Genomic DNA, 15,554 nt, shown 5'->3' on the forward strand with positions numbered 1-15,554 from the left:
GGAACTAAAATGTCATGAATAGCTTATAACAGTGCTGAGGTCTTGGTCTTCATCATTAAGAGAGTCAGGTTGAGTCTGTGACATCCATAGACTCCTAGGTGGTCACCACTGGCCACATTGTCTTGTCCACTTAACCTGTTACCTCATACAAATATGGCCATATTCTGAGAGTGCCAAAAGATTAGGAAGCACAGTGCTACACTTAAATTACATTGGTAGTTCTGGGTTTTGTTATAGATATTCTTTTTTATGGAGGAACATTGACTAAATGGAAGGCAAATAAAAACTATTGAACTTGGAAAATAGTTGACGGCTTACACGGTGCTAGACAGTAAAGAAACTGCTTGCAAGGCAGGAGACCTGGGTTCTATCCCTGGATTGGGAAGATCCCCTGGAGAAGGAAATGGCAACCCACTCCAGCATTCTTGCCTGGGAAATCCCATGGACAGAGGAGCCTGGTGGACTACAGTCCATGGGGTCACAAAAGAGTCAGACACGACTGAGCAACTCTCAGGGGGTATTCTTTTTAAGGAGGAGCATTGACAAAACTGAAAGCAAACAAAAGGTATTGAACTTGGAAAATATTTTAAGGTAATGGCATAATTAGCAGGTATCAGCACATATCTCAAAAGAATCTAGAGAAGAAAATAGAATTTATGTACAGTATTAGAAAGATCTAAAAATATACCCTTTGTGAAATAAAAGGAAAATATTACAATTTGAATTCTTAGAAATGGAATGAGGCAATTATTCTTAATGACTGAATACACTCAACCATACTTCAGAATTTGATCCACTTCCAGAGACAGTGGAGAAAAGATTTCCTCCGCCGCATTTAAGAGAGTGTGAATATGTACTCTTCTTCTTGCCAGACTCAGCTCACATTTGGTTCTGTTTATGTTTACAAACTTTACTTCCCACTTCAGAAAATTTTCATTTTCTGAGATGGGTTCCATTCTCTTAAACTATCTGTATTTTATTTCCTCTTGTTTTCACATGAAATAATAGCCTTACCAACCTCATTTATCTCTGTTTTCTGGTAAATATTTTTTTCTTTTTCAATTTCATTTATATTTTCTGTCATAATGGGAACCTCCAATTCCTTTTAAGTGATTGGACCTTCTTACTGCATGCTCAGAAAGCTCATTTCCGAGCCACAGTTTTAAGATTTGAGCTGCACTGTAACCCAGTGTGTGCATGCTAAGTCAACTCAGTTGTGTCCAACTCTTTGAGATGCTCTGAACAGTGCCCTCCAGGCTTTCTGTCCATGGGATTCTCCAGGCAAGAATACTGGAGTGGGTTGTCATGCTTTCCTCCAGGGGATCTTCCCAGCTCAAGGATAGAATCCATGCCTCTCTTGTCTCCTGCACTGGAAGGTGGATTCTGTACCACTCGTGCTACCTGTAAGCCAGAGGATGGGCCCAAATCAGACTAAACTGTCCTCTGCATCCAAGTAAATAGCACACATCCGGCACATCATAGCAAGTTTAAAAATATTTTATGAAGAAATGAATAATAATATGGATGAATGAAGATATCATGAGACATTGCCTTGAATTCCCAAGGTGATTGCTTCCAGACTTAATAGTCATTTAACACAAATATAAAACCAAAACACTTACCTTTTTTACTCCTGGAAAACTAAACATCAATTTTTCTTTTCTTTGGCATTCCGCTCTCAGAGGAAAATAGCACTAATGTTTTGTTGGGAGTATTATGAACCCAGAATTCTTTTGTCCTTAGTGCTGGGAGAGCAGGCACAGCCCTGGCTGGTGTCAGAGCCATTTTTGAAGCTGGTCTGCATTGCAGGTCAGCATCTCCAATTCTAAGTCTTGAGAGTGTGTTTCTACAGCTTCAGTGAAGCAAACATCCTCAGGACAGTCCCCTGGGAAGTTATGACTGCTGTGCTGTGGAGGTTTGTCCTGGGTTTAGAAGTTCAAGACAATAATAAAATAGAGTCAAATGCCCTCCAGGGAGTTCCATTTCTCAGGGAACAAACTCTTGAGAAAAGAAGCAATTTCAGTTGGCATTTCCCAAACTGTTAAAATTTTTCTTTCAAGAGGGAATCTTTGTTAATCCCGAACAATTCGTGATACAGATTTGTTCACAGGGTCTCCTGAGGATTTTCTTTTCTTTTCTTTTTTTTTTTTTAAGTGCAGATCCTGATCCAGCAAGTCTGAAGGAGATTTGAGATTCTATTTCTTATAAGCTCCTAGTCAATGCTTTCCCTTCAGTGTCAACAAGGTTTTAGAGGATCAGGACATACCCTGAGAAGTCATCTTATTGTTAATAAGGCTAGAAATGTTAAAGAAGTAAATATTTCTTCATTGAAAAAATATATGTATTTAATTTGTCTTATGTACAGGTAACATGGGGCTTCCCAGGTGGCACTAATGATAAAGAACATGCCTCCCAATGCAGGAGATGTAACAGATGTGGGTTAAATCCCTGGGTTGGTAAGATCCTATGAAGGAAGGCATTGCAATCCACTTAGGTATTCTTGCCTGGAGGATCCCATGGACAGAGGAGCTTGGTGGGCTACAGTCCATGGGGTTGCAAAGTCAGATACAACTGAAGTGACTTAGCACACATGAGTGATGTAAATAATTGATTCAAAAGTCAGATCTATATAAAACTGGAATTTGGAGTAGTAGGGTAAGAGTTCAGAATATTAATCAAATACGTGATTTTTTTCAGGTAGTCACTTAAAATAATTCTACTTGTTAAATTGTATATTTAATAAAATATTTTATTTTCAGGGACCTATGTTTCAAGTTCCTTCTTCTTTCTCATATACTTTTATTTTTTCCCTAAAACTGGAATAATTGGAAATAATCTTAGATTGCAACATGAGTCAAGCAAGTTAAATTGGAAACACACATCAGAAAGTTCTTATGAAACATGGTTAAATGTATTTGCTTGGTCATTTTCAAAGGACTTTACAGTTGACTTTTATAGTGTTTCTCAAATATGGCTGTATATTTTAAATCATCAAGGGATATTTTTAAACCTCAATAAAAAGGGGATGACAGAAGGATGAGATGGTTGGATGGCATCACTGACTCAACGGACATGAGTTTAAGTAAACTCCGGGAGTTGGTGATAGACAGGGAGGTGATTTTTAAGGTATTTTTGCAAATTGCTATGAAAAAGGGTAAAATCTCAAATAGAATAATCCATGAACACATAGGAAAATGTTGTTCATCAATAATTATCAGAACTTAGAACAATAAATATGGCACAATGTAACACAAGACAATTGTTCTCAACATTCTGATAGCTTTGATAGAATACCCACAAGCATTCTCTAATGATAAGCAGTACCATAAAAGACATCATTATTACAGTACGTGTGAAGAACCAGAAATGTACTTGATAATAGTGTGGAGTGGTCAGAAATGCATGGAGAATTAAAAACTTGCATTTGTTCTTGAAAGGTGTTTATAACTGAAAGGTATGTAAAACTGGAAAAGGAGAATGGAGTCAAGAAGCTATATCAAGACAGGAAAGCAGCAAGAATGAAGAGATAGGAGTAAACCACATTGTCAAAATATTACAGAAACTATCCCACCCAGCAGGACAAACAGCTTTCGGGCAGGTCTTAATAGTTATGAAATATTAATATATTTTGTATATTATACATATAACTTTAATCACAGTTCACATTATTATTCTTTTATATGCAATGCCAAATTCAAATGTTAACTCTAGAGAGAACAACACACAGCTGGGTAGGTCTAAATACAAATACTCAAAAGAGTGGAAGAGATTAGGTTATTTCTAATTTACCCTCTCTTCCTCAATAATAAGTGCCCTGATTCTTAGCTGGGCAGGTAGCTACATAGATACCATGGTATTTCTTAGCCCCTCTTATATCCACCTTGGACCATAAAACTAGGTCACACCAAAGGGTAATAGGAGAAGGTGAGGCCTGTCACTTCCAGGTGGTTGTCTTCAAGTTAAGGGACATCCTCTCTCCTTCCCTACCTTTAGTTCTGATGGCTGAGGGGTAGAGATGAAGGATGAATCTGGAGCTATTGTCTGAGACCAAATGATGGATGGAAGCTAGATGTTGTAGCAGAGCAACAATTGAAAAGCAGCTTATGTCCCCAGTGAGCCACTGAACCTGTCCTGTGTCACTTTCAGGATTATCTACCAAGGTATGCATGTACTTCCGTGTGTGTAATGCACAGTCACACCTAACTGTGACTAAAACAGAAGATATAAAGTAATTTTCTGAAATCCACTCCTGTGACATCCTTGAAATGCTAATTGTACATAAGGAACTGTATTTTTTTTTTTTTTAGAAAATAATATATGCTTGTATGAGAATTAATGAAAGACAAACTCTGTATGAGAGCTTTATCCAAGCTTATCATAGTGCCTAGTGTTAGAATATATTTATTGTGTCATGTTCTTTTTCATTATTAAAACAGTGTGACCTTCTGTACTGGTATCTAAAAAATCATATATTTGTTAATTTTTGTCTCATTTGTAGTAGTTCTTTTTCAGAGTCCTTTACCTCTCATTTTTGTGGTAAAGTTTCATCTCCACTTTGGAATCTGTCTGCTATCTCTTCCAATATTTTAATCCATATCTACTATCAGTTCTCATATCACTAGAGTAAATACAGACATATTTTATCTTTCTTTAATCTTTTTAATAGTTTCAATATGCAAATGGAGCTTCCCAGGTAGTGGTAATGCTAAAGACAATAATAAACAGCACTGAAGAATTATGTGTATTTTGACTTATATCTTTATGCAGCAGTGCTGTTTATTATTGTCAATCTCTTCCACTGAAGTGTGGAGCATATATGTGTCCTATGACATAGGAATTATGTCTTACCATCCATCATATGCCCTTGTACCTCCTAATACATTTCTGTGCACAAACTAAGAATTAAAGATTGAATTTTATAGATTCCAAATGGCTAAACGTTGTTTATTATAGAGATCACACTTTCAGAGACCTTTGTCTTACTAGTAAACAGCAACAGGGACACAATATATTGAGAAAATCAAAGGATACTGATCAGATGGATTTATTCCTTGAATTAAGATAAATAAATTTGGGATTTCCCTGGCAGTTCCATGGTTAGGACTCAGCATTTTCAAAGTTACGGACCCAAGTTTACTTCTTGGTTGGGGGAACTAAGATCCTGCAAGTCACACAGGGTGGCCAAAAAAATAAAAATTTAAAATTAAAAAAAAAAATTAAGATGAATAAGTCTTGGCTAAAGAAGTTCCATATTCCATGCTTGTAATAATCTACATGAAAGCCTTTGAATATTGTATTAGTATTTAGAGGTAATACAGAGTTTTATGGACATGTGGACGCTGGCACATCCTCAAACAGAGCTGCTCTCCATATGATAACACTATGAATCCAGTCCTCTCCCTGCCACTTTCATCCTCCAAAATCAAGAATTAATAGTAGAAACCATCGCATTACTTGTAGACACACATTCCTCTGTCTGGACTGTTTTCTTACCAAACTTTCTCAGGAAATTATAAATTTTTGCCAAGGCAAAACACTCGTTATCACAGGAAACTTCTTTTTTCAAGGATTTTATTGAGGGCAATTTTGACATCTTTATTCCTTAGGCTGTAGATCAAGGGATTCAGCATGGGCACAATAACGGTGTAAAACACAGAGGACACTTTCCCTTGGTCCATGGAGCTGACTGATGATGGCTGCAGGTACATGAACGCTGCAGATCCATAGAAAATAGTGACAGCAGCGATGTGGGAGCTGCATGTGCTGAAGGCTTTGGACCTGCCCTCCGTGGAACGAATGTGGAGGATGCTGGAGATGATGAAGATGTAGGAGCTGAGGATGGTCAGGATTGGGGTGAGGATATTAAACGCACTGAAACACAAAACTACCACCTCATTTATGTAAGTACTGGAACAGGAGAGCTCCAGTAGAGGAAAAAGATCACAGAGGTAATGGTTGATCACATCAGCCTTGCAGAAAAGTACTCTTAGCATGCAGCCTGTATGAGCTGTGGCACCAGTCAAGCCCATGATATAAACCCCAACCACCATGCAAGAACAGAGCTGATAAGACATGGTGACACTGTAAAGTAAGGGGTTACAGATGGCAACATAGCGATCATATGCCATTACAGCCAACATATGACATTCTGATATAACAAAAACAAGGAAGAAGAAGAGCTGAGTCATACAAGCTGGGTAGGAGATAGTATTCTTCTCTGTCACAAAGCTCATCAGCATTTTGGGGGTAATGACAGTGGACTGACAGAGGTCAATGAAGGACAAGCTGCTGAGGAAATAGTACATGGGGGTGTGCAGGCGAGAACTGAGCCCAATCAGTATGATCATGACCAGGTTTCCCAGCACCGTGACCACATAGATTCCTAGGAAGAGGAAGAAAAGGGGCAGCTGGAGTCCTGGATGCTCTGTGAGCCCAGCGAGGATGAACTCAGTCACCGAGGAGTGATTTCCTGCTGCCATTTCCCTCTGGGAATTTATGGAAGAAATGAAAATTTATAGTGGATACAATGATGGGTAATATAAAAACCAATTACAATGATGTGTAATATAAAAACCAAGACTTCTCAAGCAGATAGCTCCAGTTCTCTGTCTGTTCCTCATCTACATTAGTGGTCAAAGTGCATTTCAGTAACATAGGACATGTACATATTAACAAATAAGATGGAAAGTTCCTTTGTTTGTTCTATGCTATCAAACCAAAGCACTCTTCCAGTGGGTCTCAGTATTGCCCAGTCCCTAGACAGCCAAAGAAATTTTTCGTTAACTTTATTATAAGAACTTTCCATGATTTGTTTTCATTCCTCTCAAATCTCCTACAGAGGAAATACTACTATGTCTATTTTACATACTGGATAACTAATATAGTGGTTGGATATTTTCCCACAGTTAGGTATATAAAAAGTACATGATCAAGGATACAAAATAAGGCCTTTCTGTCTCACTTTTCCATCTCTTCTTTTAGCTACTCATACCTTCCCTTCTATCTCTCTTTGTCAAATCAGAGCAACCATTCACAGTAATTAATATAAGTGGAAAAATTAATATAAAGTACTGACATTAGTGTATCAATAACTGATCCTTGCAGTGAATATCTTCACTTTGGTCACCTTTTCAGAAATACAGATAGAGAGCTCAAGAAAGCAACTAGATGGCTAACAATAAGTCTATCATTCAACATGAACTCCACGTCCAGGAAAGATGAGTTTCTTAATGAGGAGAATTCAGAAATGTGAAATATTAAAGCCTAAATTCATTCATCCTAAAATCTCTTATGGAATACTCACCATGTGCTAAGTACTTTGCATGACCTGTTATGATCCTGGGCTTAGATTCTGGGAAACCAGGGCTGCACAATGTCGATCTTGCATGATCCTGAGGCTATAACAACAGTACGGGTGTGGTCTTGGTGTCCTTGTACTCATCTTCAAACTCACCTTCAAACCAAAGCACTACCCCATAGGCACAAGAGACCAAAGCAGAAAGAATATTTATATCTTTCCATCTCTGGGATATGGGTTTGGAAGAAATCTGATGATTCCATGCACAGCAGAGCACGGTGAATTCAAAAGAAAGAGACCCAAGAAGTATCATCAGAGATTATTTGTGTACCAAAAATGATTACTATTTATTTAGGGCATACTTTGGCCACCTCATGCAAAGAGTTAACTCACTGGAAAAGACCCTGATGCTGGGAGGGATTGGGGGCAGGAGGAGAAGGGGACGACAGAGGATGAAATGGCTGGATGGCATCACCGACTCAATGGGCATGAGTTTAAGTAAACTCTGGGAGTTGGTGATGGACAGGGAGGCCTGGCATGCTGCGATTCATGGGGTTGCAAAGAGTCGGACACGACTGAGCAACTGGACTGAACTGACTGAACTGAATAGTACAGATTAAAAACATTGACATAGCCATAAGAAATAAAAGTGGTAATTAAGGATTTGAGCCAATACTGATATCTTTGGAAATACTATCTCAAAATCAAAACATGCATAAAACATACACTAGACGCAAAGAGCATAAGAGCTGAAAAAACTATAATCGTGATACGAATGTTTATTTTCTGCCACCCTCTTGTTATTGACATTTTTCATTCATAGGCATAAATTTCAGTCCTGATTATGAAGACTGTCATTTCAGAGTAAGGTCCTCTTAGTCTTTAGCTAGCAGGACACTGTAAATTGTGATTTTATTTTTTAAGGTATTTTTCTATAATTTAGTGATAACAGCAGGTAAAACTGTTTACCTTTTTAAATACAAATTTATATTTTAAAAAAGTGGACCTTGCACTTTGAGATATCATTTTGAGAATTATTCCATGGTACTGTGTACTTGAGCTTCCCTGGTGTCTCAGATGGTAAAGCATCTGCCTACAGTGTGGGAGACCCAGGTTCAATCCCTGGGTTGGGAAGCTCTCCTGGAGAAGGATGCAGTCCTACATTGAAAAAATATTCTACTAATAACTCTGATAATACCATAAAAGAAATCATTATGAAATTTGTAGATGATGTTAACATAGAGAATAACAGACACTTTTATGATGATAATGATTCTAGAAGATACTATTAGCCTGTGTATCTGATAGCATTTGATATTATAAAAAATTTAATAGTCTGTAAACACAATTTGCTGTGGACCTTTAGGATATAGAGATAAATAAGATAGAATCCCTACTCTTCAGAGTTTTGCAGTCTAGAGAGAGTGGAGGGGGCAGACCAGACAATATGATAAATGATTGAGCAGATCCTCCAGAACATGGTGACTATGGTGTTAACCCAGGGGAGGGGTCAATGAAAGCTTCCAAAAAAAAAGAACCTGGAAGGATATAATGGTATGAATAAGCCAGGTCTGCAAAAACATTCAAAATGGGGAAGCAATGGCCTAATGAATCTGTGTTCAAAACATCTGGATCAAGAGAAAATGCTTCAAACTGCCAATGAATTCATTAAAAAAAAAAAACATAACATCCAAATTTAAGGGAGTGGTAATCACACTAGGGGGAAAAAATACATCTTATGAATTGTGCTTAGTTCTGGGGGCTATACTTTACGATGGTGAATTTCAAATTGTAATTATCCAAGACAACAATATTTGTATCAAAATAATTTACTCCAAGTACCCACACAACTAAAAACATGAATTGGAATTAGATTTATTGTATGTTACCTCAAAGGACAGAGCTGCAGCCCATAAGATACCTGGTTCAATAGCAAGGCTGCCTAACCATTAAATGGGTCTGAATGTAATATAGGTTGAATTATGAAAAAGAGAGTTTTCTCCCTTCAGAGGTGTTACATTAAAAAGCGAGCAACCATTTTTAGATATCAACCACTTTCAGGAAATCTCTGTAATGATGTGAAGAGGTTAGACTCCTTTAATATTCTCAGATTAAAAAATTCTGTAACAGATGGAGTTCAGATACTCACCCTTTTCTTGGAAACCTTAGACCGGGGTGTATGTGTGCTTTAGAACAAGTACTCTCTAAGGGAAATCTCGATGATGGAGGTAGGGGCTGTTCAAGATAGAAATTCCTATGCTCTCTTTTACTCAGTGTTCAAATTCAAATCTTGATTCCTGAGTTGTTCGCAGAGACTATGAATCAAGAGTTATGACTCCTTATTGTAGCTTCCTTATAATTCTACCAGAGACACTAGACAAAGTGGCATCCTTTTATCTAAGGTTTTAGTATATAAGAGGCATTAATAATATCAAAAACATATTGGAAGCTATTGAAACTCCCTCAAGATTTTCTTTCATCAGGGATGAGATATTGGAGTACAGGAGCAATTAAAATCTGCATTTTTCATTCGTTGTTGATATCATTAGCTCTCTTGTGTATAATATTCTCAGTGTTGAGACAGTAAACACTCATTAGTTAAGAGCTAGAAATTAAAGCCTGCAGACATTGCTTTAGGAAGTCTTTGAAAACAGCTTCTTATATGAATATAATTTCTGAAATATTTGAAGCCATGATTTCAATCTTTTTATGTTTACTTGAGGTTTGGGGAAATACTTAATTATATCTAATTATTAGTAGTAAATGCCTCATTAGCACAGTAGGTAATGTGTCAGCCATTAGTTGTAGGTGCTCTATATAGTTTTCAAAGACTTTATTTTTATGTACATAAGTCCACTATGCAAAGAAGCAAAATGGCTGTCTGAGAAGGCCTTACAAAGAGCTGTGAAAAGAAGAGAAGTGAAAAGCAAAGGAGAAAAGGAAAGATATACCCATTTGAATGCAGAGTTCCAAAGAACAGCAAGGAGAGATAAGAAAGCCTTCCTAGTGGTCAGTGCAAAGAAATAGAGTGAAACAATAGAATGGTAAACCCTAGAGATCTCTTCAAGAAAATTAGAGATACCAAGGGAACATTTCATGCCAAGATGGTCAGAATAAAGGACAGAAATGGTAGGAACCTAACAGAAGCAGAAGATATTAAGAAAAGGTGGCAAGAATACCCAGAAGAACTGTACAAAAAAGATCTTCATGACCCAGATAATCGCGATGGTGTGATTACTCACCTAGAGCCAGACATCCTGAGCCAGGCATCCTGGAATGTGAAGTCAAGTAGGCCTTAGGAAGCATCACTACGAACAAAGCTAATGGAGATGATGGAATTCCAGTTGAGCTATTTCAAATCCTAAAAGATGATACTGTGAAAGTTCTGCCCTTAATATGTCAGCAAATTTGGAAAAGTTAGCAGTGACCACAGGACTGGACAATGTCAGTTTTCATTCAATTCCAAAGAATGCTCAAACTACTGCACAATTTCAGTCATCTCACACGCTAGTAAAGTAATGTTCAAAATTCTCCAAGCCAGGCTTCAACAGTACATGAACCATGAACTTCCAGATGTACAAACTAGTTTTAGAAAAGGCAGAGGAACCAGAGATCAAATTGCCAACATTCGTTGGATTATCGCAAAAGCAAGAGAGTTCCAGAAACACATCTATTTCTGCTTTATTGACTATGCCAAAGCCCTTGACTGTGTGGATCACAATAAACTGTGGAAAATTCTGAAAGAGATGGGAATACTAGACCACCTGACCTGCCTCTTGAGAAATCTGTATGCAGGTCAAGAAGCAACAGTTAGAACTGGACATGGAACAACAGACTGGTTCCAGTTGGGAAAGGAGTACATCAAAGCTGTATATTTTTATTGTCACCATGCTTATTTAACTGATATGTGGAGTATATCATGAGAAACTCTGGGCTGGATGAAGCACAGGCTGGAATCAAGATTGGTGGGAGAAATATCAATAACCTCAGATACGCAGATGACACCACTCTTATGCCAGAAAGTGAAGAGGAACTAAAGAACTTCTTGATGAAACTGAAGGAGGAGAGTGAAAAAGTTGGTTTAAAGCTCAACATTCAGAAAACTAAGATCATGGCATCTGGTCCCATCACTTCATGGGAAATAGATGAGGAAACAGTGGAAACAGTATGACCAACCTAGATAGCATATTTGAAAGCAGAGACATTACTTTGCCAACAAAGGTCTGTCTAGTCAAGGCTATGGTTTTTCCAGTAGTCGTGTATGGATGCAAGAGTTGGACGGTGAAGAAAACTGAGTGCCAAAGAATTGATGCTTTTGAACTGTGGTGTTGGAGAAGACTCTTGAGAGTCCCTTGGACTACAAGAAGATCCAACCAGTCCATCCTAAAGGAGATCAGTCCTGGGTGTTCATTGGAAGGACTGATGTTGAAGCTGAAACTCCAATACTTTGGCCACCTCGTGTGAAGAGTTGATTCATTGGAAAAGACCCTAATTCTGGGAAAGATTGGGGGCAGGAGGAGAAGGGGACAACAGAGGATGAGATGGCTGGATGGCATCACCAACTCGATGGACATGGGTTTGGGTAGACTCTGGGAGTTGGTGATGGACAGGGAGGCCTGGCATGCTGCAATTCATGGGGTCACAAAGAGTTGGACACAACTGAGCGACTGAACTGAACTGAACAGTGGGAGACTGAAACCTCAGTGGGCAGATGGACTGCCTCCAAGAGCCTAAGGATTTGATCACCATATTTGATTGGGGACCCTGGGGTGGTCAAGTGGCCTCTTTCTTTCCAAATAGCAGCATGTGCATGTAGCACCAGAAAGGCATACTTGGAGTCAGTGTAAATGGCTACTCTTTTTCCTTTTCCCAGCTCTAAAGCTCAAGTCAGGGCTATGAGCTCAGCTAATTGGGCTGAAGTACCTGGTGGCAAAGGTTTAGCCTCTATGGTCTCAAAATATGAGACTACTACATATCCAGCTCTTCTTTTTCCATCCAAGACAAAGCTGCTTCCATCAGTGTACCAGATTTCCTCAGGATTGGTCAGAGGATCTTCCAACAATCCCTCTCAGGGTTTTGTCCAGTGGTCCAAGGTTTCTAGGCAAGAGTGAAAGGGGAGAGAGTCCTCGGGGGTAGGCAAGAGGGTAGCTGGGTTAAGAACCTCACAAGGGATATAATGAGGCCTGGATTTTCTGTCAGCACTACTTGATATCTGAGGATTCTTTGATCAGACATTCATAAATGGCCTTTCCCATTCAGGAGTTGTTTCACTTGGTGGCTGGTAAAAATAGTTAGTTTGCCCCAAAAGAGAGTTTTAAAGCATCTTCTATCAGGACTGCAATAGCTGCAAGATTTCAAAGGCAGGGAAAGATCTCTTCCCAATAAGGGAGTAGGACACTCAGGGACCACCAGAAACTGGTGGGAAAATATTTGTCCATCCCAGCAACAAAGTGCTCAGGTGAATCTTTTTGTAATTGTTTTTCCTGTAGCACCCAAAATGGTACAGGTTTGGGAGGAGAAGGCTCCAGAGTAGGAGGTCAGGACAGAGTAGGTAGCCCCTGTGTCAACCAAGAAATTCTTGGACCTACCTGCCACATCCAGTTGCACCCTTGGCTCCAGCCCCATGATGGTTATCTGTGACAGGTGGGCTGGCTGGAGCAGGCTGCTTCAGTCCTGTTGAACCATCCTGAGGGAAGGCTTGGCACTTGACCTTGAGGCTCTTGGGTCCCCAGGGCAGAGTGCCACCCAATGTCCCAATTGATGGCATTTGTAGCAAGCCATTTTAGGAGACTTGTCATGGTTTGGACACTCTTTGGCCCAATGTCCTGCCTGTCTACAGATTAGGCATTTGCCTCATGCCTTGTCCTTTAAGGACTCGGGGTTTGCCATAGGGCTTCCCTGGAGGGCAGCCAGCATCTGGGCATGCCTTGTCTCTTTTCTTTTCTCCCTTTCCTGGGCCTTGGCCTCCCTCTCCTGTTCTCTGTTATAAAAGGTATGGTGGCCTCTGTCTGGACCATCTCATCTAAAGAGGCAGCAGGGTCCTGCTGCTGTAGCTGTTGTAACTTTATCCTGATGTCTGATGCACACTGGGACAGGAATTTGTCCTTTAAAATCACCTGTCCCTCATAAGAGTCTAAGTCCAGATTGGTAAACTTTTGGAGGGCCTCTTTTAGCCTTTCCAGAAAGGCAATGGGGTTCTCATTGGGCTCCTGAGTTATTGCTGAGACCCAGGGCATAGCTGATTACTTTTTGCTGGGCTGCTTTTAGTCCTGCCTTTACACAGATCAGAAAATGATCCCTTTCCCAGATGTGCTCAGGGTCATTATAATTCCAATTAGGATCTGAGGAGGGGACTGCAGTTTCCCCCACTGCATATTTATCGCTTGATGTGAAGCCCCGTAGCATACCTTTGGGCTTCATTTAAGACCTTAGCATGCTCAGGGTCAGATAAAATTTGACTAAATATGACCATGATGTCCTTCCATGTCAAGTCAAAGGCCAAGGTAATGTGTTGGAATGTATCTATATATTTGCCTGGATCATCTGTATAGCTTCCCAAGTCTTGTTTGATCTGTCTTAGTTCTAAAAGGGAGAAGGGCTTATGGACCCAGGTTGGTCCAAATTCTCCTCCAGTTTCAATTAAGGGACATACTTGAGTTGGCTTTTGTGGAGGGGGTGCTCCTGGATATGGGGGCACATTTGGATACAAGGAAGGAACAGGTAACTCAGGAGTCATGGGAGGTAAGCTTTCACAGGGGGCTTCCTTCTTTATGTTCTCTGTACCTAACACCATTTGCCTAGTAGGCTCACTTTTAGGGCATACAACAATCCCATACTTAAGACAGAGTTCCTTCATATCTCTTAGTTGGAAGAAAATTTGGACATAGGGGATCTCTGTCCATTTCCCTTGTCTTTTGCAGAATAAGTCTAGCTGCAGGATGGTATTGTAATTTAAACTCCCATCCTCAGGCCAGTGTTCCTTGTCCCCCAGAGGATACCATGGCCATGCAGTGGCACAAAAGAATTTTAAGAAACTTCTCCTTAGAGTTAGAGGATCGAACAGCTTCCAGTTATCAAGGATGCATCTCAAGGGCATCTGTTGGGAAGTGGATTGATTATTTCCCATCTGAAAGACAGTTATGACAGGGAGGAAAAGAAAAAATAAAAAAACTAATAGGCCTCCTTCTATTTCCATGGGTGGACTTCCTTAGGGGTGAGTTTTTTTGAAACTTATCCACCCAGTACTGTTGCACTCTAAGAGCCAGGTGTCCCAGGGTCATGGTGCAGATCCCCAGGCAAGCTGAGGCACGACAGCCTTCTGGAGATCGAATCCCCAGGCAGGTCAAGGCATGTCGACCTCCTGGGACCCCTGGACTGGCAGATCCCCGAGCAGGTTGAGGTGTGACAACCTTCCAAGGCAGGTCAAGGCAGACCGACCTCTTGGGACTCCCAGACTCGAGTCGGGTGTCCGCAAGGTCTCCAGCATAACTAATGCTGGGTAGGATTAAGGAGTTGTAATCTTAACTCATTGCTGGTTTGTCTACCACAGATGGGAATAGATGTGAAGTGAAGTGAAAGTCACTCAGTCGTGTCTGACTCTTTGCAACCCCATGGACTATACAGTCCATGGAATTCTCCAGGCCAGAATACTGAAGTGGGTAGCCTTTCCCTTCTCCAGGAGATCTTCCCAATCCAGGGATTGAACTCAGGTCTCCTGCATTGCAGGCAGATTCTTTACCAACTGAGCCACAAGGGAAGCCCATGGGGATAGAGATGATGATGTAAAGCAATCCTAGCTTGTGCCCTGAGATGGGGAACCTGGTGAAAGAGCCATAGGCCTTATCCTCTTATTACTCTGAGAGAATGCAAGTAACTGATTTCTTCCCCTGGTCCTCCATATGAGCAGTTTAGGGTGTTTACAGTGGTAAACATTCCATTGTCATAGACCCACTTTAGGTAATAGCAGAAGTGATGGCAAAGGAGTGGGTTATCTGGTCCTGTTAGGAGCATTAAGGGTATTTTAATAATAAGTGGATTGGAGCAATATTGCCTATAAGGGGGCAGGGTCCTGATTGTAGGAGTTAGTAAGTGACTTAAGAACAAATTGATAAGAGGCAACAAACCAGATGTTCCACAAAAGTGGAGTGGAGATTTGATCCAGGGGTAAGCTTGTAAATTTAGAAGAAGGGTGGTAAGGGTTTGGGCCCAAACAGCCTGCAGGGCTAACTCCCAAAGTGGCAAACATTATCCCTGGAAG

At 40.1% G+C, this 15,554-nt stretch overlaps 1 protein-coding gene across 1 annotated transcript; it reads right to left on the reverse strand.

The window, feature by feature from the left end:
* Positions 1 to 5,543: 5,543 nt before the first annotated feature.
* Positions 5,544 to 12,755, reverse strand: LOC110152890 (olfactory receptor 8G1-like). Its single transcript, XM_070462979.1, has 2 exons — positions 12,743 to 12,755; positions 5,544 to 6,511 (listed from the first exon to the last, which is right to left on the reverse strand). The coding sequence occupies exon 2, from the start codon at positions 6,477 to 6,479 to the stop codon at positions 5,544 to 5,546; it is 936 nt and encodes a 311-aa protein (XP_070319080.1). The 5' UTR covers positions 6,480 to 6,511; positions 12,743 to 12,755.
* Between the last annotated feature and the right edge of the window lie 2,799 nt (positions 12,756 to 15,554).

This window comes from Odocoileus virginianus, unplaced genomic scaffold (assembly GCF_023699985.2).
Source record: "Odocoileus virginianus isolate 20LAN1187 ecotype Illinois unplaced genomic scaffold, Ovbor_1.2 Unplaced_Scaffold_19, whole genome shotgun sequence".
Classification (NCBI taxonomy): domain Eukaryota; kingdom Metazoa; phylum Chordata; class Mammalia; order Artiodactyla; family Cervidae; genus Odocoileus; species Odocoileus virginianus.

What these genes read in the sequence shown, in the direction of transcription:
- LOC110152890 (XM_070462979.1), bottom strand. Translation starts at nt 6,479, where the DNA reads ATGGCAGCAGGAAATCACTCCTCGGTGACTGAGTTCATCCTCGCTGGG.